Genomic DNA, 23,912 nt, shown 5'->3' on the forward strand with positions numbered 1-23,912 from the left:
GGTACAATGTGTGTGTGCTCCTGCTTCATCTCGCTTGTCACTTCGCAGGGACCGAGGGCACTTGGTCTGAATTCCCTTTGGTACGAAAACTATCAAAGGTTTTGGTGCCTTAAGGTAATTACCTTGTCCAGATGCTCAGAGAGATGGATGTTCCCTCGGCCCATGCTTGTGATTCGGGAATGCTTATTGCAGTGCTTTCACAAGGATGGTCAGCAGTGCCTCGTTCAGAGCACACCTCGTGTGTGTTGCAGGTAGTAGTGGCAGCCTGGCTCCTTGCTGATGATGGCACGATGCTCCATCAAACAGCCGCAGAGCTGCTGGAAGGTCTCTGGGCATATTCAGCACAGCACATCCATACATATGAGGCAATGGGGTGTCCTTGCTTGCGAAGCACTGAGTCTCGTCTACGTGTTCTTGGCAGCAGCAGCAGCACCTGGACAGGTACTCCTTATGTATTTGTTAAGCCGGATGCAGTCTGCGGCAGTGGGCCGTGCTCGCCTGCGTGTGTGTGCTAGGTGATGGAGCAGCAGTGATGCTGTTCCTGCAGGGAAGTAAGCCAAGGGAGGATGCAGCATCTGTTGGTGTTCTTCAGTGCTCCCTGTGCTGCTGAGACACTTCAGTCAGATTCTGGCTTCTGACCGCTACCTGAATCACCCACGTGTTCACAGTTAAAGGCTTTATCAGTTGGTGTCACTGATGTGCTGCTATTAGTTTATCCTAAGGTTTGAGCAAAGCACAAAAGTGATAATATATTGCCATCTGCTAGCAACGTGAAGCTGATGTTTCGCAGGCTACCTGGCAGCTATGTGAAGCCAGATCCATCTTCAGATACCAAACGCAAGTCATCAGAGGTGACCAAAATTCAGCCAGACTGATTGGGGTTGAAAGCAACGTTCTAGGGGTCAGCAAAGGATGAGACCCCAGCAGAGGGTGCTGGTGGCCTGGCCTGCCAGAATTAATGCTCTGTTGCGGTTTTGGGAGCTAGGGGAGGAAGCCAGCGCTCCTTGGGTCTGTGTATAGCAGGAGGAAAGGCTGCATTTGGTTGGATGAGCACAGAGGCTTTCAGCAGTGAGGTGAAGCTCCTTTCCCGCTCACAGCATTTTGGAGCGACAGTCAGAACTTGGTCTGTTTTTTTTTTCTTTCCAATCATGGGAGCCTTTTAAGAAAGGTCACTGGTCCCCGGGAAGGAATTATCTGGTGGGAAATGGGTGGTGAGTTTCCCAGGAACCGAGGGTTTTTTGAAGCACTACACTGCTCCCTGTGCCAGCTGAGATGTTGCCCGGCTTTTCCTTCCTCCCCAAATTGCATGCATTGTGTTGTTCATCTTTCTCCCCATTCTAGCAAAGAGAATCTCTGTGTTTAAAATACTTCTCGCTTTGGAGCTAAGGTGAGGCAAGGAAAGCTCTCTCCATCCCCGCTGTATAGAATCAGGTGTAGGAGAGCTTTGACTGATGCCCGGCTGGTGTTTGCCACAACGCGCAGCACCTACCAGCGAGCGGAGCTCTGAGTCTTCACTGCTGGGAGGGCTTTTGGGGACAAATCCCAGTAAAGCGTCGCTTGATGCTTTGGGATGAGGGAGAGGAGGGCTGGTGGGTTTTATTTCCGACCCCAAACGAGCCGAGGGAGGGGGAGGAGGACGGAGGTGGTTTCTCTCCCGCAGCGCCGGGGAGGGACGAGCAGCCTGGAAGCCTGCATTAAGGGCAGGCGGGGATCCAAACATTCGGCTCCCGGGTACCGATTTCAGTCCGCGGCCCCTAAAAAGGTGGAGAGCGTCCCTTTGGGAGAGGTGGGAGGAGGGAACGCGGGTCCTGAAGCGGGGGAACATCCTGCGGGTTGCGGGGGAACAGAGCTGAAAGATGCTGGAGGTGGGAGAAGATGCGGGACTCCGGGGCTGAGGGCCGGAGCCGGGGATGATCCCAACCCGAGGAAGGGGCGGGGGGAACAGCAGCCGGTCCCGATGCGGGGCCGGGGGCTGCAGGGGGCGGGCGGCGGGCGGGGCCGAACCCCCCCAGGTGCAGCCGGGCCGCCCCGCCCGCAGTCCCCGCTCCGGCTGCCCCGACCGCCATCACCATCACTCGCTCGGCTGGAAAATGAGCTTTTTCTCCTCAAAGCGGTGGTGAGTGAGTCCCAGTTCTCGGGATGGCGGCAGGGGGAAGAAAGAAAGGGAAGGGAGGGGGGAGGGGGCTTGGGAGGTCGTGTCCGCGGCATCCCCAAGCAGGTGATGCGCGCTGCCGGGGTTTGCCCGCAGCGGCGCCCTCTGTGATTTTGGGCTGTGTTTCGGTTCACCTTCCCGAGCTCCTCGCCATCCTTCCGCCGCCCCGCAGCATCCCCGCGGCGGGGAAACCTGGATCCCGCTCTGCCGGGAGGACATCGGGAGATGCTCCCCGTGTGGGCCGCGGTGCTGAGACTGCCCGGCTCATCGCACCTGTGAGCGGGCACCGAGGTGCAAAACTCAGCATCACTTAGCAGATTTCCAACGTAGAACCGCGGAGCTGCGAACCCACAGCGGGGTGTACCATACAGGTATTGCCCGTAGAGCCCCACATCTTCAAAGGGCGTAAAATGGGGGCAGCCGGGGGGCTCTGCAGCAGTAACATCGGGAGTCTGGGGCTGAGCACGGCTGAGAGATGGAGCCCAAAGCCCGGCGTTACGTTTGGGATTTATTTTTACTCGTAGTTTTGTTACCAACCAACCCACCGGCAAACTTGATCCTACTTTTCCTCCTGGCGTAATGAGGGTGAGATGGGGCTTTGTTCCTCTGGTAGGAGGGAACGGCGAGGGATGGAGGAGGATGGGGTGTGGGGACGAGCCGGGCACGGTGCTGAAGGAGAGGGCAGCCAGGGCTCAGCCCGCCCCTCGGTCCACAGCTGATGACTTTGGGGGAATGCAGCTTCCTCAGGAGGGGGTCTATAACGCCTCCTGGGTTTACTCGTGGTGCACGTAGGGTTTTGTGCAAGCAGCTTCTGGCTTCGGGTGGTCGCAGAGGCACAGAAAGTGTTGTCCCTCCAATGTGGGGGAGATACTCCCATCCCTCAGAGGACAACACACTGCCATGTCTTTCCTTGCCTCGTCACCACAAGCAGCTGTCCCGTGCCCACTGTGGCTCCCAAAGGTGCCAGCAGCCTGATAAGGTGCTGGGATAGCATATAAGGCTGAACGTCTCCTCCTGAGCAATCCTTGTTCCTTCTCTTCCGTGCCCAGGAGGGGCTGATGGGGAAGTCCCATTCAATCTGACCTGGTGGCTCTGAGAGATGCCTCAAAAGCTGCCCATCAGCCCTTCAGGAAATGGTATCTGGGGAGAAATGGTTTGGAAGTAACTGGAGTATTTTTAAAAGGGGTGCTTGCCCTGTGGTGGAGCAGCTCATTCCCGGAAACTCATTCCTTGATTTTCCTATTTAAAAAAAAGCAAGCAAGCACTGAAAGGAATGAAACTTCTTAGGTAAGGTGGTTATCCAGCAGGTAGAAAAAAGCAGGTTGGGGTAAGTCCCCGTGAGGCTGCAGTGTTCTTGGCTTAGCCCACATGTGACACGAACTGAGCCTGTTCTCAGCCCAATCCTTGGTGCTGTCCTGGAGTCCGGGCTGAGCAGATTCCATACGTTCATCTTTGTCCTTTTCTCCTACTTTGTCTTCTGTGTGCTCAGTAGGCTGTCCTGCTAGTGGGGAGGGTCTGCCATGGACAGCGGGCACATGGGCAGATACCGGCTGAGCGGTGAGTATGGCTGTGAGCTGCAGAGCTGGGGAGGGCTGTGTGTGTGTTTGAGCATGGAGTTTAATTTCCTGACATCAGTTTTTAAATCCCAAACTTTCCAATATTGAGCACTCTACCCTAAAAGGTGGTCGGATACAAATTGCAGCACACTGGGCTTCATACCTGGAGTTATCCAGAAACAAGAGTTGGACGGGGTTCTTTGGTCACGGTTTGGGTACAGGCGGCTGTTCCCTTCTGGCTCAGCTTGTCTGCTGAAGTGGCTCTGGGGGGCAAAGCTGCAATTGCATGTAGATGCTGCCCGGCTCTGTCTGGCCCCAAGGCAGGAGCACCACGGCATGACACAGGAGGCAGTGCTGCGGAGTCCCCGGCAGCTCTGTCATCACAAATCTCCTTTTTCTTTTCTTTCGTTTTCTTTCCCCTCCTCCTTTCCTTCTCGTTAAGCCGAGCCATCCGTGTGGCTTTAATCGCTCGGGTGATGGAGGCTGCTGCAATGCAGCAACAGCTGCTCGTGGGGCTGCCGCGTCCTGCTTTGCAGTCTTGAGCTGGGCTTTTTCCCCTCTGTATCGTCCCCTCGGAACTTGCTTCTTTTTTTTTTTTTTTTTCTTTCTTTCTCCCCCGCCCTCCCCCCGTTTCCAAAAGCATTTCCCCCCTCTTTTTCCTATTTGTGGCTCTTTTGATCATCCCAGGAGGCAGTCAGGTTTCCCCTACGGCACCAATTGGAATGCTGAGTATGTCTGAGAGGGATGGATCCGCACCCTGGGGATAGTGCAGTGAGTTCCGGTGCCTGGGGAGCGAAGCTGGCACATGCTCACCTCACCTCCTGGGGCTAAAATCTCAGATTTTGTGCTTGCAATTTGCTGCCGAGCACCATTCATAACGCGCCGATGGGGTCAGCAGTGATTGATTCCCAGCTAATTCTGCGGGACGAGCTCCCGGCTGGGATACAACGTGGCCAAGCTCCCTTCCTTGGGACGTCTGACACTGTCTCTGTCCCCTCGCAGCCACCGCCAGCCCCCCGCGCTGGGAGATCGGCATCTACGCGGCAGGAGCGCTGGCGCTGCTGGGCATCGCAGCTGTCAACCTGTGGAAGCTCTGGCGTTCCGGCAGCTACCCTGCGCCTTCCCCGTTCCCCAACTATGACTACCGCTACCTGGAGCAGAAGTACGGGGCGGCGTATTCAGACATCAAGCACAAGGTAAACCATAAAAAGAATGCAGGTGGAAAGTTGGGCTGACTCCATTCCTCTTGAGATACACGCATTGGGGCAAAGTGGGGGGAATGGTTTAAGTGGGCATGATGGTCACGGGCTGATGGTTGGGCTTGCTGGTCTTAGAGGTCTTTTCCAAACTTAATGATTCTGTGATGCTATTTGGGGACATAATAATAATAATGATAATGTAATTATGATTTGATGGTTGGACTAGACAATCGTAATGGTCTTTCAAAACCTTTAGGATTCTGTAGTTGTGTGAAAAGCCATTATGTACCCCAAAGTGCCTTGGAGCATCTTGGCTGTCCTCTTGTATGCAGAGGGAGTGAACTCACTGCCTGCTTCTCCCTCCTGGCAGCGTGGGGCAGCGCTGGGCTCAAAGCCGTTGCCCAGCCGCAAAGCCAGCCTGAGAGGCACCAACACCTGCGAGAGCATCAATGAGCTGGGCAGCCTGGAGCTGATGAGCAGGGACCTAGGGCTGGCCCCCTATGGCCCCCTGAAGAAATCCGTCTCAGCTGACTCGCTCAACTCCGTCTCATCCATCGGGAACAACTTTGGGCAGGATTTCACCGTGGGGCAGGTGGAGGTGTCCATGGAGTACGATGGAAAGGCAGCCGCCCTGCACGTCACCCTACTGCAGGGCAAGGATCTGCTGGAGAAGGAGGATGCCCGCTTTGAATCTTGCTTCATGCGCATCAGCCTGCTGCCAGCCGAGCAGATTGTTGGCATCTCCCGGGTGAGCCCCTCGGGCTTTTTGTGGAATCCCTGAGTGGTTGCTTTGGTTTTGGATTGCTTTCCCTCTCTGCATGAGATGGGGGGCCAAAAAATTTTGCAGGATTGGGTAAAAAGGCAATGGGATGACCTTAGTATTCTCTTCTCTTTCTGTGAGCATGGCCACTTTTGGAGCAAAACCTGTTATTTAATACCCCCTTGGGAAAGCAGCACCCCCCAGGTTCCTTTTGGCACCTGCTTTTTGCAGAGGGAGGCCCGCAGCTTGATTTTATCAAACTGTTCCTGAAAAGAGCATAAAGCCTCATCCCACGGAATAAACCCACTTCTATGGGGGCGGAGGTTCCCAAAAAGGCAGTGAAATATCCTCCTGGCACCCTTTTAAGACCATTTTTACATCCAAAGATCAGGCTGAGTATTTATGCTCCAGAGATATTTATTATTTAGCATCATTATTTATAATTCACCAGCCCTATTTACCATCTTTTGCAATCTTGAGTTACAAAGACAGTATTTTTTTTCCTTTAATGCTCTGCATTATTATTATTATTATTATTATTTTTTAATAACAACTTACATTTCTATAGTAGTGTTCCTACAGATATCCCAAAAATACAACATAGGCTGTGAGCTGGGAGTCATCAGTGGTATAAAGCAAATCTTCTGCCCATCTGGTTTTCCCCCAGAGGTACTTGAATCCCTTGGGGTTGCAGGGGCTGGTCATACCATGCGTTAAAAGTGGACCGACCGCAGGGATCGTTTACGAGGATTTCAGCATCGAGGTCCCAGCGGGTGTTGCCATGGTTTTACGGTTAGTGATGGTGCTGGCTGTGGCCCTTCTCCAACTCACTCCTCCACAGATCCAGCGCGGTGCCTACGCCGTGGCCTTCGATGAGCGCTTCTCCATCCCATTGGACCCTGTGGCACTGGAGGAGGACAGCCTGCGCTTCTCTGTCTTCGGTATCGACGAGGATGAGAGGAACATCAGCACCGGTGTGGCGGAGCTCAAGCTCTCTGACCTGGACCTGACTGTGCGTCCCTTCAATGCTTGGCTCTATCTGCAGGACACGAACAAGGTGAGGTGGGGTGATGCTCCTTGTGCTTTGGGGTTTTGGGGGTTTTCACCCATTCCCTCATCCCATCTGGTGGGTGATGGCACGCTCTGTCCTGCAGGCAGTCGACACAGTGGGGGAGATCCTGCTCTCCCTCAGCTACCTGCCCACAGCTGAGCGGCTGACGGTGGTGGTGGTCAAAGCCAAGAACCTCATCTGGAGTAATGGCAAGGGGACTGCAGGTGAGCGTGGGGCCATCTCAAGGCCCCAAAGCTTTGGGTTGGACATGGGTGCTTGTCCTGGTACATCCCAGAACTCTCTGTGAGTGCTTGTTGGAGTAAAACCAGTCTGGGGACAACCCTGCTGGATTGGGATGCAGTGGGTTGGGATGGCTTTCAGCATGGCTGACACCATGGTTGTTCTCTCCCCTTGGCCCTGAGCAGATCCCTTTGTCAAAGTCTACCTGCTGCAGGATGGGAGGAAGATCAGCAAGAAGAAGACGGTGGTGAAGAGGGACGACACCAACCCTGTGTTCAACGAGGCCATGATCTTCTCAGTGCCGGCCATTGTGCTCCAGGTCTGTCCTGCTACTCCTTGGGGACCACAAACCCCTGTGGATCCAGTAAGGACTTCCTGGGATGGAATGAGAGTCGTAGGAGCTGTGGTTGTGCATATGCATCAGTGGGATGCGGTGGTATGGGAGATGGGCACATACAGAGTATGGCTGAGCATGTAGGGATAAGCATGTATGATTTTTGGGTATGGATGATGCAGGGGGATGGGTAAGTATTGGGATATTGTGTAATACATAGGGTATGGCTGCTGGGGGAGATGGGTACGTGTGACATGTGGGCGAATGCATGTGTGTGGGGTGTGCTTGTGTGTGTAGGTGGCTGCATATATGTGTTTAGGGGATGCGGGGGAAGTAAGGTGGTGTATAAGTATGGGATGGATGTATACATAAAGGCTATAGCTGTGTGTGAGGATGATGTGCATATATAGTTTTCTACTATATGGGGAGGACGTAGTGGTATGTGTATGAGCCGGGTGGGTATGTAGGGGAAAGCATACACGTAAGGTATGGCTACTGGGCTGATAAGCACGGGTAGTACAGGGGGTATGAGTGCAAGAGGTACGGTGTGTAAGTGCTGACAGCCATCACTCCATGCACCCCTGCAGGACCTGTCCCTGCGGGTGACGGTGGCTGAGAGTGGCGAGGATGGCCGTGCTGACAACACGGGCCACGTCCTGATCGGCCCAGCAGCCAGTGGCATGGGCATCACCCACTGGAACCAGATGCTGGCCACGCTGAGGAAGCCTGTGTCCATGTGGCACCCGCTGCGGAGGAATTAGGCTGCTGGCGGGGGCACCCTGCACACCTTGGGACCCTGTGCACCAATGCCAGCTCTGCCCTGGCCACAGTGGCCAAGTGCCACTGTCTGGAGGTGAAAAGTCAGAGATGGCCAGAGCATCCCGCTACCAAAAGCCTCCACTGGGAGGAGGAGGATGGAGAAAATCCTGTCCGCACCTCTCCTCATCCGCATGCGCTGGGGGCTGCTGAGGGACCTGCCGAAGATGGACCAAAACCAGCAAAATCCTCCTCAAACTGCTGTCTGGGTGCCAGCCACAAGCTCCTCAGCATCCTGCATGCCCTCTGCTGGGCCCCCAAAACCAACGGTGACCCCAGATGTGGCCTCTGAGGGCTTCTGAGGGGACATGGGATTCTTTGGAAGGATTTTTGGCAAGCGGAAACAGAGGGGTGATAAAGTGTTGGCATGGTGCAGTTTCTCTCAGCATGTGTGGTCTTTCTGTTGGGTTTCAGAGGGGTTTCAGTGTACTGCACCAGGGCTGAAACCCTCCAAATTCCAATGAAAAAGGGAAAAATAATAGTAGAAAAAAAAGTTGTTGTTATATATCTCTTTTTTTCTTCCGTCATTTTTCTAGCAGTGTCAGTTTCTGCTTTCCTACTGGCTGCCAAGGGGTGTCTGTCCCCAAATGTCATGGGTTTGAGGACAGGTCCAGGCTGAATCATCCCCTAAAGGCTAAATGTGGTCACCCCAAACCCTTTTCCCAGCTTAATTAACCCCGTGGATTCCCTAGTAGCAGAGCAGTTCTACAGAAATAGGAAACACCCCCCAAATTTTGTATTTTTAAGCTTCACAGGGAAAGGAGAGGAAAAGCTCTTTAGATGCCGTCTGCTCATGGGCTCCCAGCCCAAACAAGGTCTTCTGGGTAAGATCTGCTGCTCTGGGGAACCAGTTCCCCCTGTTTTCCGGAGGTGAACAGATGGAGGGATGCGTGGGGCAGAGGATGCCCTGGGGCCGTGTCCCTCAGCTTTTCCCAGCCTGCAGGTTGCCAGCAGGAAGCCAACAGGGAAACTGGGGCTCTTTGGGGGCTGTTTGCCAGAGTGGTGGCTGTTTGCCAGGGTGAGCTGGGGAGGGGATTTTGTTCCTTGAATGGTTTGAGCTGAAAATAAACAAACGTGAGTGAGCCATTCAACCTGATTAAAGACAACATCATGGTGGTACCCTGAGCTGGCACCAATTTTCCTCTCTGCTCCTCTGCCTGGCTTTTATTTTGCAATTCCCCTACATAGGCTTCTTCCCCCTAGCTCATAGGTGCCAAGATTTCCTTCTCCCACATGCTGGCTCTTCCTCCTCCTCGCTCCTCCCTCCAGGAGCCCCCATGTCCCATCTGCCACTGTCCCTTGGCCCTGGGACCAGGGTACAAACCAAGGCTGTGCTCAGAACAGCTCTGCTTGGGACTGCCAGTGCAGTTTGCTGAGGGATGAGGAGAAGGTTCTGTTGTGGACTTACGCTGGTTTTTTTTTGTGCGTATGGACATTAGTGCACTGGGATCACAGTGGGAAGGAGAGTGGTACCCAGGGCTTTTCACTGCCCGCAGACATTTATTTTTTGCAGTAGCAGAGAGAAATGTCACAGTGACAGCTGATTGCTTTCAGTGTTTTAATATCCGTCTTTATTGGCATGCTGCAGCCTCTCTGTGTACATCCTTTACTTTGTCAATAAGGATAACTGGGACAAAAGAAAGTGCTCTCCTCCATCTGAGGTTCAGTGAGGCCCCAGTGCCTATATGTTCAGCAGCTATGGCACTGACTCCATGCTGTCTACCACCTAAAACAAGAGCTCCCATTTTCCACCACTGTTTAGCAGCATCTTTGCTTTATGCAGTCCAATCTGTTGGCTTCAAGTATCCAGAAAGAGAAAATCAGCTCCTTCACTTCTCCTTGCCTTTCTTCTTGCTCTTGCGCTGGTTGGTCAGGTCGCTGAGCTTCTTGTCCAGGCGGCGCTGGAGATGGGCTCTCTTGGCAGGGTCCAGGGATTTGTCCTTGGGGCTGCTTCCAGGGTACAGAACCCCTTCCCTGCTGATCCACTGCCGAGCGTGTGCCTTGGCCTTGTCCCCGCAGCCATGAACCTAGGGAGAGAGGGGACAGTGGTGGAACTGCGTGTGACATGGAGGGACGTGGGCTGTGAGCATGGTGGTGATGGGTTGATGGTGGGACTTAGAGGTCTTCTCCAACCTTAATGATTTTGTGAATCAGCTGCTTCTGCTGGAGCCCAGAGCTCCTCTTCCACCTGCTCTGCATTCCCTGAATCAGTTGAATCACAGAACATCCTGAGTGGGAAGGGACCCATAAGGAAAGGATGAGGAAGTGGGGGGAAAAACACTTGCTCAACAGGGGTTCTGGCTCCTTTGAGGTGGCTCTAGGTAAGTGCTGACCCACACCAGATTCAGGTGTGAGTAAGAGATCCTTGGTTATTTGACACTAAGGCCTGATAATATGCAGAAAAAGGGCTGAACTTTGAAAAGTAAGAAAAACTCATTGATGTGGATTGTACTCCTCCAATTATTTCTCATTACAATTCAGCAGGGAGAGGTGATTCTGCAGGAAATAAATTTATATCCCAACCAGCTTGTGAATGACCATAAATACAACTATTCTTTGCCATGGAAACAGATAGTACTTGACAAGGGGAAAATCTATGCTGAGGATTTATAGGTCAGCTTGCTAAACGTTGCTAAGCCCCGGGAGGCAAAGAGCTACGCTTGGGTGACACAGGATGAGGAGTGGTGGGAGCAGGAGGCCATGGATGAATGGAAGCTCATCACCTCTCAGCCATGTCCACTCTGACTGCAGGGCTGAGGCCTAAGGCTGGCTCACCGTGAAGCTTCCAGCCCTGCAGATTGAACCTACTTGTCTGCTTCAGCACCAGAATGGAAATGCCAGACAATAGGAAGGGTGGGCAAAAAGCAAAGGGTGGAGGGGGAGAGAGAAAGCTCTCAGGAGGAGCTGTGCAGAACCTCCATGTGACAGCCTCTTCTACCTTTATAAAAACATCTGACAACGATGGTTTGGCTTTAAGCTCCCTGCAAGGAAACCTTGCCTGCGGAGCTCTCACTTAAAACCCTTCTGCTGGACGCATCCTGCTCCTCTCCAGCCCCTGGGCAGCTTTCTGGCCCTGTGCATACCTCTGGGATGTGATGGCTGAGGCAGTACCGCCTGTTGCAGTGTGGGCAGAACTGGCCCAGGGTTGTGACACTGGCTTTGCAGCGGGGGAAGCCACAGGTGTTGTCAGCTTTAACGGCAGCAGAAATCAGAGCGTCTATATCTTCCTCTGATGCACTGTCTGCTGTGGTTTTAGCCACTGTTTTTCCTAGGTAGAGGGCAGAAGAGATGCAGAGGTTTAGCAAACCCAAATAACTCTGAGACCCAGGCAGTGCAAAGTCCTGGAGCTAGTGTATGCAATGACAGAGACTTTGTGGCACTCATTGTGACACTGAACTCTGGCTCGTGCTCAAAGGCACAAGTGGGAACTGAGGGTCTCCCTTTGCTAGAAGATGGCTGGGGGAGAGGAAGGGACCACACCTGGCTGGGACAAGGATTCTCAGCTCTGATTCACCCCCACCTCCATGTTTAGGAGGGGCAAGTACCTCTCAGCTCTCTCCCCATGTTTGAGAGCTTCCAGTCAATCTCCTGCTCCTATAAAGTGAGGGACCTACCTTTGCCATCGCTTTTGTCTTTCTTCCTGCTGCTGCTGCCCCGAGTGCCAGCGCTGGACTCTTGCTCTTTCTTTGCCATCTCCTCCTGCCTGGCCTTCTCCCTCTGAAATCTCTCCAGGTGCAGCCTTTTCAGGTCCACTTTCCCTGAGCGCTCACTTCTTCCTCTTGGCTCAGCAGGGGCTGGAGCTTCCCCACTAGAGTCCTGTGGCTGAGGAGGGGGCTGCTGCTCCCTGGGGGTTACAGCTGGGGCAACCACAGCCTGACCAAGCTCCTTCTTGCGAATGCTGATGTAGCGGTCTCTGCCCTCCCCGGTGCTGACGTGCTGCAGCCCATGCTCCTCGGCCAGGAGGTGGACCAGCATCCGGTCGTGTGGACTGAGAGATGAGGGGAAGTCCAACTGCGTCTCACCACTCTCCAGGAAGGCTTCCAGCACAGCTTTAAATTTGTTCGTGTCAGCTTTTGTCCCCGGGCTCTCCCTCCCAGGTCTACTTGTGCTAGGAGAGCAACGTGCTTCTTGTTTTTGAGGAGCTGCTTTAGCTGCTGTTGCTTTGGGCTTCCTCCCTGCAGCTTGCTGCGGTTTGGGGCTGGGTGCTGCAGGGGCCTTTGTGCTCTGCTGCCGCTCTCCTCTGTGGGAGTAGTTTTCAGGGACAAGGTCATCGAGGTACTCAAAGGCCGTGCGCACCTGGCCGTGCTGCCTGAAGTGCTCCAGCAGCCGTCCCAGGAAGGCCTGGCTGCCCACTGTGTGGCTGTCGCAGATGATGGCCACGTGGCGCCGGGCACGTGTCACCGCAACGTTGATCCGTCGGTCCTCAGCAAGAAAGCCCACCTCGCCTGCAGGAAAACCAAGAGGGAGTGAGCAAACAGAGGCTAGAGAGTCTTCTTGGGGCTGGTGTGGTGCAGGGCTGGCTCCTGCTCTCATGACAACCAGTTGGGAGCCACAGTGGGGATCCTCAACCATCCCAGGTTCAAGGCATGTGGGCAGGAGAAATGCTCCCCAGGTGCTGCTAGGTGGCCTAGGGCATGAGATCAGGCTGAGAAAGGCTCACCTGGAGGCAGAACTGCAGGTACAGTGCAGGAGGCACTCTATGCAATGCCCCCTGCCTGCCCCCAAGCCATGCACACAGGGCTGATTGTAACAGCAGCTCAGCAAGGTCTGCTGCTGCTCTCAGGCTATTTTATCAAAGAGAAGCAGTAAGAGCTAGTGAATGCCAAGATGACTCAGTGAGGCTCAGCTATTGAGAGGGGTAGTGGGGGTAGCTTGAGAGTTTCCAGCCCCCGAGGATAAAGAGAAGGCCAGTGGGGAAGGAACTGCTTTCTCCTTTGCTGCAGTGACCAGTCTGGCTGTTTGCACCCAGTCTCTGATGCAGCAAAAGGGTTTCCTGCTGGGTCTGTAACGGCTGCAGAGGAACGGGCATCCCCTGTGCTGATCCATGTGGTTACAACAAACTCTCCTGGGTGTCAGGCTGCTACCAGCATCTCTCGTGGCCCACAGAGAACAGAGCTCTGCCTGGACAGCACATGGAGCCTGCTTGTCATGCATGGGAAGAGGGCCGGAGTCATTGCTGAGGACATGGGCTCCCACTGAGCCACCAGCAAGGTGAGGTGAGTCACTGTGAATAAGGACTATTCTTAGCCCTACACTCCACCTCCATCCTCCCCCCAGCGCTGCTTTTCCTGCTCCAGGCTTTCTTTAAAAAAGGCAGAAAACACCTCCCCCTTCAATGTGTCCTTTCTCCCTTTTTCTTTCTAGACATCAGCACTCCTGGCACATACACAGTGTCTCATCCTCAGCAGCATTAGTGCAGGAAGGGACGTCTAGTTGAGGATGTGAAAAGGGGCAGAGGTGCTTCTCAGCACAATCCCACATGTGCCCTCTGCATGAGCTGCTGCCTCAAAACCCTTCAGCAGCTTTTTTCCAGCTATTAACTCCCACTGCAGTCACTGATAGCAAAGAACTCGATTTTCTGCTCTAGATTTTGCTTCCAAAAGGAGCATTTTCTGTGCACGACTTGTGATGCCAGCTCCTACTTTCTTCACTCTTCAAGCCCCATCTAATTTCTGCCTTTTTCTCAGCGCTCCATTAACCACAGTGCCAACCTGACATGTACCATACACAGGATTCCAGTTCAATAATTTTTGAGGTTGCAGGACTGTACCTAGCATGGGAACCTTCCTCTGCAATCCTGACAGCAGATGTCGATTTAAAAATAATGAGAAGAAATAAAGCTGAAAAGAATCTTGCCACTAAACTCATTCAGAGTGAAGTGCTAGAGACAGTCAGAATTATACTTGGCAATGTATTGAGTGACCCATTCCTTCCCCATTCCCATTCTTCCCCTTCTCTAGCAGCAAGTTCTCACCTTTCCTGTTGGATCTCACGAATGACAAGATCACTGCCTCTTTCTCTCTGCCTTGGAAACCATCAACTGATTTAATCTCTAGCTCAGGGTACCTGTGGCAAAGGTGCTCTCTTAACATATCCACCTGATAAAACATGAGAGAGGTCACTTAGAGAGAGAAGTGCAAAGGGAAAAGCATTAAAATGGCATTATTTGGAACAGCCCCTTCCTCTCAAAGGCAAAAGGATGAGTGCTTGCGTCTCCCAAGTGCTGACTCCTGATGCTGGGAGTGGAAAATACCTCTCAGAAAACACCACCTCCCTCAAACGCCTCAACTTTGAGAAGGTGGCCACAATGACTGATCATATAATTTGCCTCTGCTGCTTTCTGCATTCCTCTCTCTGAGAGTACTTTGGTATCGCTCCTGGAAGTGTCTGAATCCACTCTCGTATGTGTGAAGAAAGAGAGGAGGTGCCAGGAGGGCGCCAACTCACCTGGAGGTTGTAGGGGGCTACAACAGCGATGTCTCGCGCCTTCACACCAGCATCTACCAAAGCCTGGATGTGCAAACCAGCCAGCTGCACTTCTCCTAGGGCACAAAGCATAAGGGGCAGTGAGCCAGGAGCACATCCAAGCTGATGGCGACAGCAGACTGGGTGTGCTATAGATTGGAGAAGCTTGCCCACTTCCCCTCATAGCAAAGAAAGGCTCAGGCAAGTCCTGCCCCTGGCCAGCATTGCAATTCCCAACTTAGCTCACTTGGATAGAAGGTGATGTGCTATGCATTCCTGCTCCCTGATTCTTATCTTTCCAAGTCACCAGCTCCCTACATCTAAGCTTAAGAAGAGAATAACCTCTCTGAACAACCCTTGGCTTTCTCCTGCCTTAATCCAAGAGATCAACACTTAACCCAGGGAACAGAATATTTTCCTTTTGAAGTGAAACTTTAGACCTCACTGCAAATCTAATTTTCCTCTCTGTGCTGTGATGAAAAAGCCTCCAGCTTCTAAGTCACTGCATTTCCAACACCCCCGTGATCACATAAAAACCTTCATGTTCCTTCCAGAGCTGTCTGCTCAGGATGGTGGTTGCTTCAGGGAGATTGAACAAGGACAGTCTAAAGAGGAATGCAAACTATTCCACATGTTTATCTGCAAAACTGATTCTACCATCTATTTTGCAGCAAAACACATGTATAGCATTCCAGAATCTGCAGTCTGCTGCTCCAGAAGGCTAACTCCCACATTTTGGAAGACTTGCATTTATCTCCACTTAGGATCCCTGACTTATCTCAGACTTCTGTCTGGAGACAAGAGCCTTTATCTGTCTCAGAGGGGTGTGGAAAAATGAGATCCTTTCTGCTGACAGTTTTCTAAGCCATAACAGTGTTGGGGTATGTGGATTGTCAAGTGAAGCATCAGATTTTAGACAGCCCATATGCAACACAACCTGGCAAAGGCCCTCTTTGAGCCTACCTAGCTAGACTAAAAGTAGGAGTGTGAGCAGTATCCCTGAAGAGCAGATCACATCCATTCACCCTGCTGCAAAAGCAAGGACACAAAGGAAGTAGTGTCTTCTTGTTCCTATTAAGTTCTCTTGCATTATTGGAACAGCTATGGCACGCGACTTTGCACTAAATCTCCATAATGAAATCTATTATTTAAAGTCAGAAAAACAGCACAAAGCTTGGTGCCTTGAGAGGATTGAGAAAAGCCTTGTGGGACTTTATGAAACTGGAAAATGAATGGGAGACAGTTCTGAGCCACATCTACAGCCTGGGTCGAACATCTCAGGACAGTGACTCAGCAGTGCAGTAGCTGAGCCCTTGGGAGGCTGAGGACTTCAGTCAATTCCTCCTAACAAAATATTCCCAATACTAGTACCTGGATTCCCCTTAGACTGTTCATCTTCCACTTCCAGCTCCAACAGGCCACAGCCAGCAGTGTCTATGAGCAGTAAAGGAATCGTGGTCTCTTCTGTGCAGGTGACTCCTGGCAGGTCCCTGCAAAAGATGTTGGGAAAGGGCCACGTTAACAGCACTAAAGATATGCCAAAAGGTGATTGGATGTCTTATTGCTTTCTCCTTCCAAGAATACACAGCTGGATATTGCTTGCCGAGGGCAAGGTATGGACCAACAGAAGTGCGCTCTGCAGGCGGTGAGAGTCTGAGAGCTGAGATTCCCCACCTTTCCACCCCTCCAGGCTTTGGTCTCTTTGCAATGGCAGTGATGCTACTGAGGAGCCTGGTGGGGTCTCAGTGGTGGGCTCCCTGGAGATAAAAGCCACAGCCACAAGCAGAGGAAGTCCCAAAAGGCCTGAGGAGGCCTGGCAATACCAGAAAGCCACAGCTGAAAAGGCATTATTCCTCTGCGTAATGGAACTGCTCTTTAGATTATTCCAAAAACGCAAAGACCGGTGAGGTGGGTCAGCCAACAGCACTGTGAGCCTTCTTGTCAGCTGTGCTGCACAGCCCAGTTGTTGTAGGCGGTGTAGGGGGATGGTGTGGGGGTGTCAGCTTAAATAATCTCAAAGACGAAAAATATGCAGGCCTAGGAAGCTGTTGCAGCTAATTTCTGTTTTTACACTGCTGAGAGTGAGGGAAAAGAGCATTACCAGAGATTTGACAGCAGTGCTGTAGGGCAAGAGAAGAAAGCGTGGCACAAGGAACCACAGAGGAGTTGAGTTTTTGTATCCCCTCTACATCTTAAACTACTGTATTCCAAAAGAACCAAACTAATTAGCCTCTTTTTTTTTTTTTTTTTTTTTTTTTTTTTTAAAAATACCCATGGAAGCTGCTCGCTGAATTCACAGCCTGGAAAGAGGAGGTGTGATGGAGGGCAGCAGGACAAAGGCAAAGATGACAGAACCCCAACAATAACATGTTACTGTACATCACATGCTGATCAAGGAGAGCTGGGGCTTCAGGGGATTTGCAAATAATCAAGGAAGCCATCACAAAGAAGGACTGCTTCCAGATTACAGGCAGGGAAGTGAGAGCAAAGGCTCCAGTTCAAGGCAAGCCCCTGCCTGTAGCCCTAGTACTGCATGATATTCTGCATTCCTATGCCACCGACTGGCCCTCCTATGAAGCTCTCTGGAGCCTTGATGTCCCTTAGGGGAAAAATGCAATTCTCACCTGCTAAAAACCAGCCTAAGAAGCAGGGATGGATTTATGCTCCTGAAGAGATTCCTGACCCTTTATGACAAAGCAGGTTGACCACGCAGGTAGACGACTGTTGCAGGCTCAATGTGCTGCCCTGGGACACCTAGGGACCTGTGCTTCATCCAGGAGGAGGTGATCCCAGCTGGGGGAGTTGCACATCATAACTGAGGAGCATTTTGCTTGGGTACCTTTCAAGTATGACACTATGGGGAGGGGTTCCCTCACCTTCCCCATCAGTGAGGGGTGCTTGCCCCCTGAAAAGTGCTAACAGAAGGGACACCCAATGCTTCACTTAAATAAAAACTGACAATAGGAGCTGCTGATGATCTTCAAACCAGTTTCTCATGGACTGAGTCACAAGTTTTGAATGTTGGAAAATACTGCTTGCAGCCTCCTGGACTAAATTCTGGAGATGTGTGGGATTTCTGAAGTGTTTCATCACCTGTTTCAGAAGGAAGGGAGGTTTGGGAAGAAGAACTATCAGAGATGAAAAGCTTACTTATTTCTTGCTCAGGTACGGAATTAAGCAAATCATTTGGTCTAAGCCAGAAAAGGACCTGAGGTGGTTACAAATATAACAGAGGAATTTGTACTCACAACCTAAAGATAAAATCATAGTTCAGCACCAAGACACTGCATTATCTGGTATTCTACAGAGGCCCAGAAATTTTACATGGTTTAGTGCCTGAAGTGAGGATTGCTGTATTCATGTGATGTGTCAGCAGACTTCATTTCAGGTTTAGACATCAATTTCTGCAGGAAAAGGCATGGAGCGGGAGACAAAGCTGCACTATGGAGTGGAAAATAAGACATTCACTCTTTTATCCATCATAAAAGCAAAGCAGAATAGCATCCTACATCATCAGAATAACAGCCAACGAACTTCAACTTTTCAACTAACTCCTAATTTAATGGTTTCAAACCTTTTTGACTGGGGTTTCACTTTAGCTACTATTCTTGTGTAGTTAAATGGGAAAATAAGCACAACAAAGAACAAGAACAACTGAGAAGAGTGTTTTTTACACTGGAATTAGATTTGCATAGCTAAAGCACTGCTGAATGAGTCCTGTCCATCTCACCTGAGCTCTTCTGGTATAGGTGAACAAGCAGAAAGAAGCCTTTCCTTGAAAACCCACTGCATGCACCTGTATAAATATATTTACACACAAAGATATACAAACCAAGACAGGAGTCAGCATTCACTGATTCATCAGATTCACTAATGAGTGAAGCCCTGAACAGAGCATGCTGACACAAGCAGAATCCCCACGCTGGCTGCAGAGGATGAAGGTGAGGCTGTTGGAAAGGTCTTAAACACAAAGCTTGGTTTTGTTTTGTTTATACATTTGGCCAGAGTTCCTATCTCATAGTGTTGTTTGTGCTGTTCACAAGTAAGATCACCAGGAAATGAGCACGAAATGGCCTCTCCAGCTCTCTCTGTCCACTTCCCCTGTGAAATGGAGAGATTCTAGGGGAATTTCAATTTTTCTACTTCCTACATATTTGCATTTAAAAAAGCATTGCTAAAAATACAAAAGCACCATGCAGACAGGCACTGTGATATTTTGTGCTTCTCTGAGGCCAACAGAGAGAATTAATGTTTTCCCATCCACCTCCCAGAACTATGCCGACTACAATTTTAAAAAGCACCAATTATTGACAGTCACAGCTTGTGTTAGCAAACAATTGCCTGTCCCAGGATGCAAGTGAAAAGAAATATGAGTCACTTCCTCTAAATTACCAAAGAATGGGTAAACTGCTGCAGACAGAATGGATCTGATGCTTTCAGTCTTGCTGCAGGCGCTGGCTTGACAATAAAATCAACCAAGCCAGAACTGGAATCTTGCTTTCTAGTCTCCTCTGTTGCAACCTTTGGGATCAAAGATGGGGGACACAGTGGTCCATATAATAATCATTAGGATGTGTGAAAACGCACTAAATCTGGTGTCTGGCCCTGCTCTCAATGAAAGCTTGAGATGGAGAAGAACTGCTTGGGGTAGGCACACTGCACGTCAGATCTTCGTATGTTCTCACCAGGTGCAAAAGGATTTCATTTACTGATGTATCATACCAATGGAGCAAATGGAAGAGAACTCTGCATGGCTTCTTGTTACAAAGGAAGAGGACAACTACCACCTAGGTAATGATCCCTTGATGAAATAAAGGACAAACAGAAATGCTATGGCAGGAAGGAATGTAAAACTCCACCACGGTGACAAAGCCAACATGCACTGGGATGAAGAAGACACCTCTGCTCAGATGCATCACCGAGGAGGAAGGCACTTACTTGAGCAGATGCTGGGCTACGGATGGGTGAGCAGTGAGCCGGCCACCATACATCTCTGAGGAAGCCCACTGCATGATGGCTTCATGCATCCGGTACTGCACTGTCAGCATCTTCACAACCTTCTCCCCGTACCTCTCGATGACACGCTCCATCAAGCTGAGTGAAAGGCCCTTGGCAGCAGCCCTGTGTGGAAAAAGCAAGTTGGAACTAGAGCCTAGATGTCTGCATGAATTTGGACTATAGGATCAATACGCATCTTCTTGCTACAGCCATGACAGTGCTGTAGCTGGAACTGGATGTGGTGCTAATCAATGCTAATGGTGTTAGTGCTGTCAGAGCATCTTGGATATACATCCCAGAGCTTTCTGAGCATGGCAGTGGCCACGCTGTGATGGTGCTACCTCCCTGCTCTTCCCACTGTGTTTGACTTGGGTACCAGAGGGTTCAGGAGAGGGAGCAGGACAAGGCTGCAGCATCCCCAGCATAGAGTCACAGTAGGGTGAACATGCTCAGGAGTAGACCCATGATCAGATCAGCTTGCATGTATCAGGATGGAGAGATGCCCCCATGGGGAAATGCCTACTCGTACTGCCAACATAACATAAGAGAGACAAACAGCAGCAGCCAGCCCCACCTGGAGTGGTTGCTCCTCCCACGCTGCTCTATGCACTTCAAATAAGGAGTGAGGATGCCCGAGTTCTCAATCTGGGGGGAACAGCTCCAGAATGTGATACTCTTAACCCTTAAGCTCAGTTTGCCAGCATCCTCAGTCACACTTCTCATACCAGCTCTATGTATGGCATCAGTGTAATGCTGCACTCGCACTGCTTCCAGCTCAGGGAACGGCATCAGAATCACCTAATGCATTATTACTAGAGCCTGACCCTACAAGCATCTTAAAACATTTGGTGTCAACACAGCCAGATCTCGATGATGTTTTACTGAGACACTCAACGTGCAAGTGTTCTCATTAATCCTTGGCTGCTCACCCTAGACTAATGCACTTCAGAGTTTATTGCTTTATTGCCCATTAAGAAAACCAACCCTGTCATGTATGGCAGAGGTCCTGTGCTTCTATTGGTGACACAAATTAATAAAGCTCCTAATGAAATAAGACTTTCAAGAGTCTAATTGCTTTCTGTTTGCCATACAGAAAGGGTTTGTTGGAAGCGTTACTGTCTGAGGAAGGAGGACAAAAGTTGCTGCGTTTTGAGCATGTCTGAGCAGAGAGTTTTCTCACCCTGTGTGCACAGAGAACTTGTGGTTGGTGGCAAGGGGTTCTGCTTGCTACAGTGAACAGGCATCGTGGTGACAAAGTGATGGTAGAGAACAGCTTGGGAGAAGCACTTGTGTTGAGGCTAAGGGGCACAGCATGCATCAATTACTGCTGCAGGGAACCACAACATTAATACATGGCACTACGGTGAGCTGGACTGCCCAGCCCTGTCTGTTAACAGCAGGGTACTTGGTAAACAGAACAAGGGACTGCAAATTCATTAAAGCTGCAGAAGGAAAAACTGAGGGGAGATCTTTCCGCAAAGTCAAGACTCATTAGCTCTCCTCCTTGCTAAACTGCAGAATATAGCACAGCAAAAAACGGATTGGAAGCAGTGATCCTGCAGCTGCAGGACTCTGGAGACAGCGCTGTTTTCCAAAGGCTGTTTGAACATAATGAGCACTGAACAACAAAGACAACCACGGAAGCGAGGAGAAGGGCTGGCGAGGTGCAGTAAGGCTATTACAGGATGTGACTCTGTTACAGGACAGGAACCCAGCTGTGCCATGTGTGCTGCTGCTGAACGTGACCCTCTGCTGAGCTCGTTCACTAAGCCCTTGCAGCTGTGGTGCTCCTGGGTTGTATTACAGAGATCCTTGTTGCTCCCAGCTTAGAGTACAAGAGAAAACCAACACTGACAATGCTGGTGAAACAGCACTTGACAGAGGTATGCTGGGTTTTCAGGAGGGGAAGGGGACTAGGTGGGGCAATGCCCCTTTAGGTGCTCTTTGCTGCAAGTGTGATCTCTGCTGCCAAGAGAAAAGCACTTGTAGTTCCTTCCATGTGCCATCTCGGTGCTCATGAAAAAGCTTATCACACACTGAGCCACCTATAGGCAATGTGGTTTTCTGGGCCAAGAAAGCACCATGAGGTCTGAATTGCCCCAGCTACCCATGCCCTCTGCCCAGGAGCCCACTTAAGCTCAGCCCTTTGCTTCCTACCTGTGCTACATCTTATCTCTGTCTCCTGGATGGACCCTGTAAGTTACTTCAATCCTATCTTTAGTTCTGTCTCCTGGGTATATACTGGGTCTGGTCTCTAGTTTACGTCCTGATGAAGACTGAACTTGGTTTATCCCTCGCTGGGGCTGTAAATGAGCCTCATTCCCAGCTCCCGGTCTGCCTGCCGTGCTCAGGCTGTGGATAATGCTGCTGCCAGACCCCAGCTGTGTAAGTCACATCAGGCAACTGAAGCAGAACGCAAAGGATAGCAAAATAAGCTGCTGGCAAAGGCTCAGAGGGATGCAGCCTTCCCAAACAAAATTAACTTGTTAACTTCCCTTTGCTTTTGGCCTTTACTCCCTTGCTCACTTGCAAGTCTACAGCTGACTTTTCAGCAGAACTACAGGAAGTACTTGGTGTTTTTTAACAATAAATATTCTGAAGTGTTTCTGCTAGAGATAGACAATAAAGCATGGAGGAAGCATTAAGTCTCCCTGCAAGCCTTGGAAATAGTACTCTTCTATATACTAACCATGCTGTTTCCACCACAGGGTTCTATGTGAGGTTATATGTTGAATTATAACGAGGATATTAATTGCTCCCAAATATTTCACCTGTTAAAACATTTCCTATTATTCACACCTCAATTAATTTATACATGATTGATCCCTATACCAACCACATCATACACGACAGGTTTCAAGTGCTGGTTGTTTTAGAGATACCGCAGTGGGACGGAAAGGTTAGACAGACAGAACCACACTCCTGATGCTCAGAACGTATCTGCTGGAAAATCTTTAAAGTAAAGTTGTGAATGCTAAGATGACCTAAACAAGCCCACAGCAGCCAGTATTTTCAGTTAGCCTGGTTCTGCCTTGCTTTAATTGCAAGAAGAGGCTGCACTTCGCTTGAACTACCTTCCTGTGGATAGCAGATCCCAATGAAGGAGGATGAGGCCCTGTTCCTGCCCAATGCTCTTCACAGGTAAGGCTTCCTCCTCCAGCTCCTGATGCACATTAATGGTGATAGCTGTATCCAGGTGGAACACTGTAGTTCAAGGCTTCTCTACTTTGTGCCCTGAGTTCTTCTATCCTAGTAGTCTTAAGAGGTTTCACAAACAGAAGTAAAGTAGTAGTAAGCGAAGCTGTGCAGACCTCCCCCCTTTATGGATATTTTTTCATCTTTGCAACTATGAGGGAGGAGGGTAGCTTCTTGTTTCCAACTGAGGAGGCTTCTACAGAAAAGCACGGATTGACATTTGCTCTTTAGTGACATTTGCTCTTGCAGGAGCAGCATGTGGATTTGGGATGGTGGAAACAGGCTACCTGCCTGCAAATAAGACAGCAAAAGGCTCCTGTGCTTATCTAAGAAACCAGCAGAGAGCAACAGATCTGATATGTATCTGAACAAGTAAGTCAAAGCCTCAACATGGAGAAATGCAGAGAACAAAATACAGCTTCTCTAGACAGGGCCCAGCTCCCAGAGCTGTGCGGCAGCCCCTTTGCTTGTGCTCACAGTACGGCACTAATAAAGTACCAAAGCATCTCTGTTTAACAGAGGCTTCCCACTTGCACAGGACTGACTTTGCATACTGTAGTACCAGACGATCCTGCTGTCAGCCCATATTCAACTCAGCCAACTTCAGACCCCTTATTGAGGCCCCGAAAATAGGAGCCCACACACTTCAGGTCTGCTGTCATCAATGGAGGAGAAGAGGAAGGTAGGCGGAAGGATTTCAGTCCTCGGCATGAATCATCCCTGGAAATAGCTTATCTTTTTCCATTAACCAAAGAAGGAGCTGGCAGGTGACTGCATTCCTTAATTAATCTCTGGCAGTACCTCACATGAAGGTAGAACGGACACACCTTTGCACTGCATCTCACAGCCTACAGGGAACACAGCTGGGAAAAGCACAGAGGGATGCTTTATTTGTGTCATGGAGGGAGGGGACTGTGCTGCAAAGAGGAAAGCTGTGGCATGCACCTTGGTCAATAAAGCAAATGCTTTTAATCCAGCAGCAATTAAACACAAGGCCAGAGTTCAGATGTATGAAGGAAAGACCTAATATTTCTAAAGGCGTTTATCTGCAAAATAATCGGATTTCTCAAAATAAATCATTCTAATTAATCAAGATTTGTTAGCTTTTGCATTTCATTAGGAGGACTATTGTGGCAGATTCTGTCA

At 50.5% G+C, this 23,912-nt stretch overlaps 2 protein-coding genes across 7 annotated transcripts in view; one reads left to right on the plus strand and one right to left on the minus strand.

The window, feature by feature from the left end:
* Positions 1-110: 110 nt before the first annotated feature.
* On the plus strand, positions 111-8,988 carry SYT12 (synaptotagmin 12). 5 transcript variants are annotated; one of them, XM_048947305.1, is made up of 8 exons: positions 111-1,762; positions 3,645-3,709; positions 4,711-4,904; positions 5,278-5,655; positions 6,509-6,724; positions 6,822-6,942; positions 7,144-7,277; positions 7,880-8,988. In XM_048947305.1, exons 2-8 carry the CDS (start codon positions 3,673-3,675, stop codon positions 8,051-8,053), a joined length of 1,254 nt encoding a protein of 417 aa, XP_048803262.1. In that variant the 5' UTR covers positions 111-1,762; positions 3,645-3,672; the 3' UTR covers positions 8,054-8,988. The 5 variants fall into 5 exon arrangements, with proteins under 5 accessions (XP_048803262.1, XP_048803258.1, XP_048803259.1 ...); XM_048947301.1 differs by lacking the exon at positions 111-1,762 and adding an exon at positions 1,771-2,116 and having other exon boundaries at positions 3,642-3,709; XM_048947302.1 differs by lacking the exon at positions 111-1,762 and adding an exon at positions 1,771-2,116.
* Positions 8,989-9,663: 675 nt separating this feature from the next.
* IGHMBP2 (immunoglobulin mu DNA binding protein 2) overlaps positions 9,664-23,912 on the minus strand; it is a 37,046-nt gene continuing 22,797 nt past the window's right edge. Inside the window, exons 9-15 of one of the 2 annotated variants that reach the window (XM_048947288.1) lie at positions 19,512-19,694; positions 15,945-16,063; positions 14,556-14,650; positions 14,083-14,206; positions 11,723-12,553; positions 11,192-11,376; positions 9,666-10,135 (exon numbers count right to left, since the gene is read on the minus strand). In XM_048947288.1, the coding sequence (XP_048803245.1) occupies positions 9,938-10,135; positions 11,192-11,376; positions 11,723-12,553; positions 14,083-14,206; positions 14,556-14,650; positions 15,945-16,063; positions 19,512-19,694 (1,735 nt within the window). In that variant the 3' untranslated portion in view covers positions 9,666-9,937. Of the gene's footprint in view, positions 10,136-11,191; positions 11,377-11,722; positions 12,554-14,082; positions 14,207-14,555; positions 14,651-15,944; positions 16,064-19,511; positions 19,695-23,912 lie in introns of both variants that reach the window. The other variant, XM_048947290.1, reaches the window with a different exon arrangement.

Source organism: Lagopus muta, chromosome 6 (assembly GCF_023343835.1).
Source record: "Lagopus muta isolate bLagMut1 chromosome 6, bLagMut1 primary, whole genome shotgun sequence".
NCBI lineage: Eukaryota > Metazoa > Chordata > Aves > Galliformes > Phasianidae > Lagopus > Lagopus muta.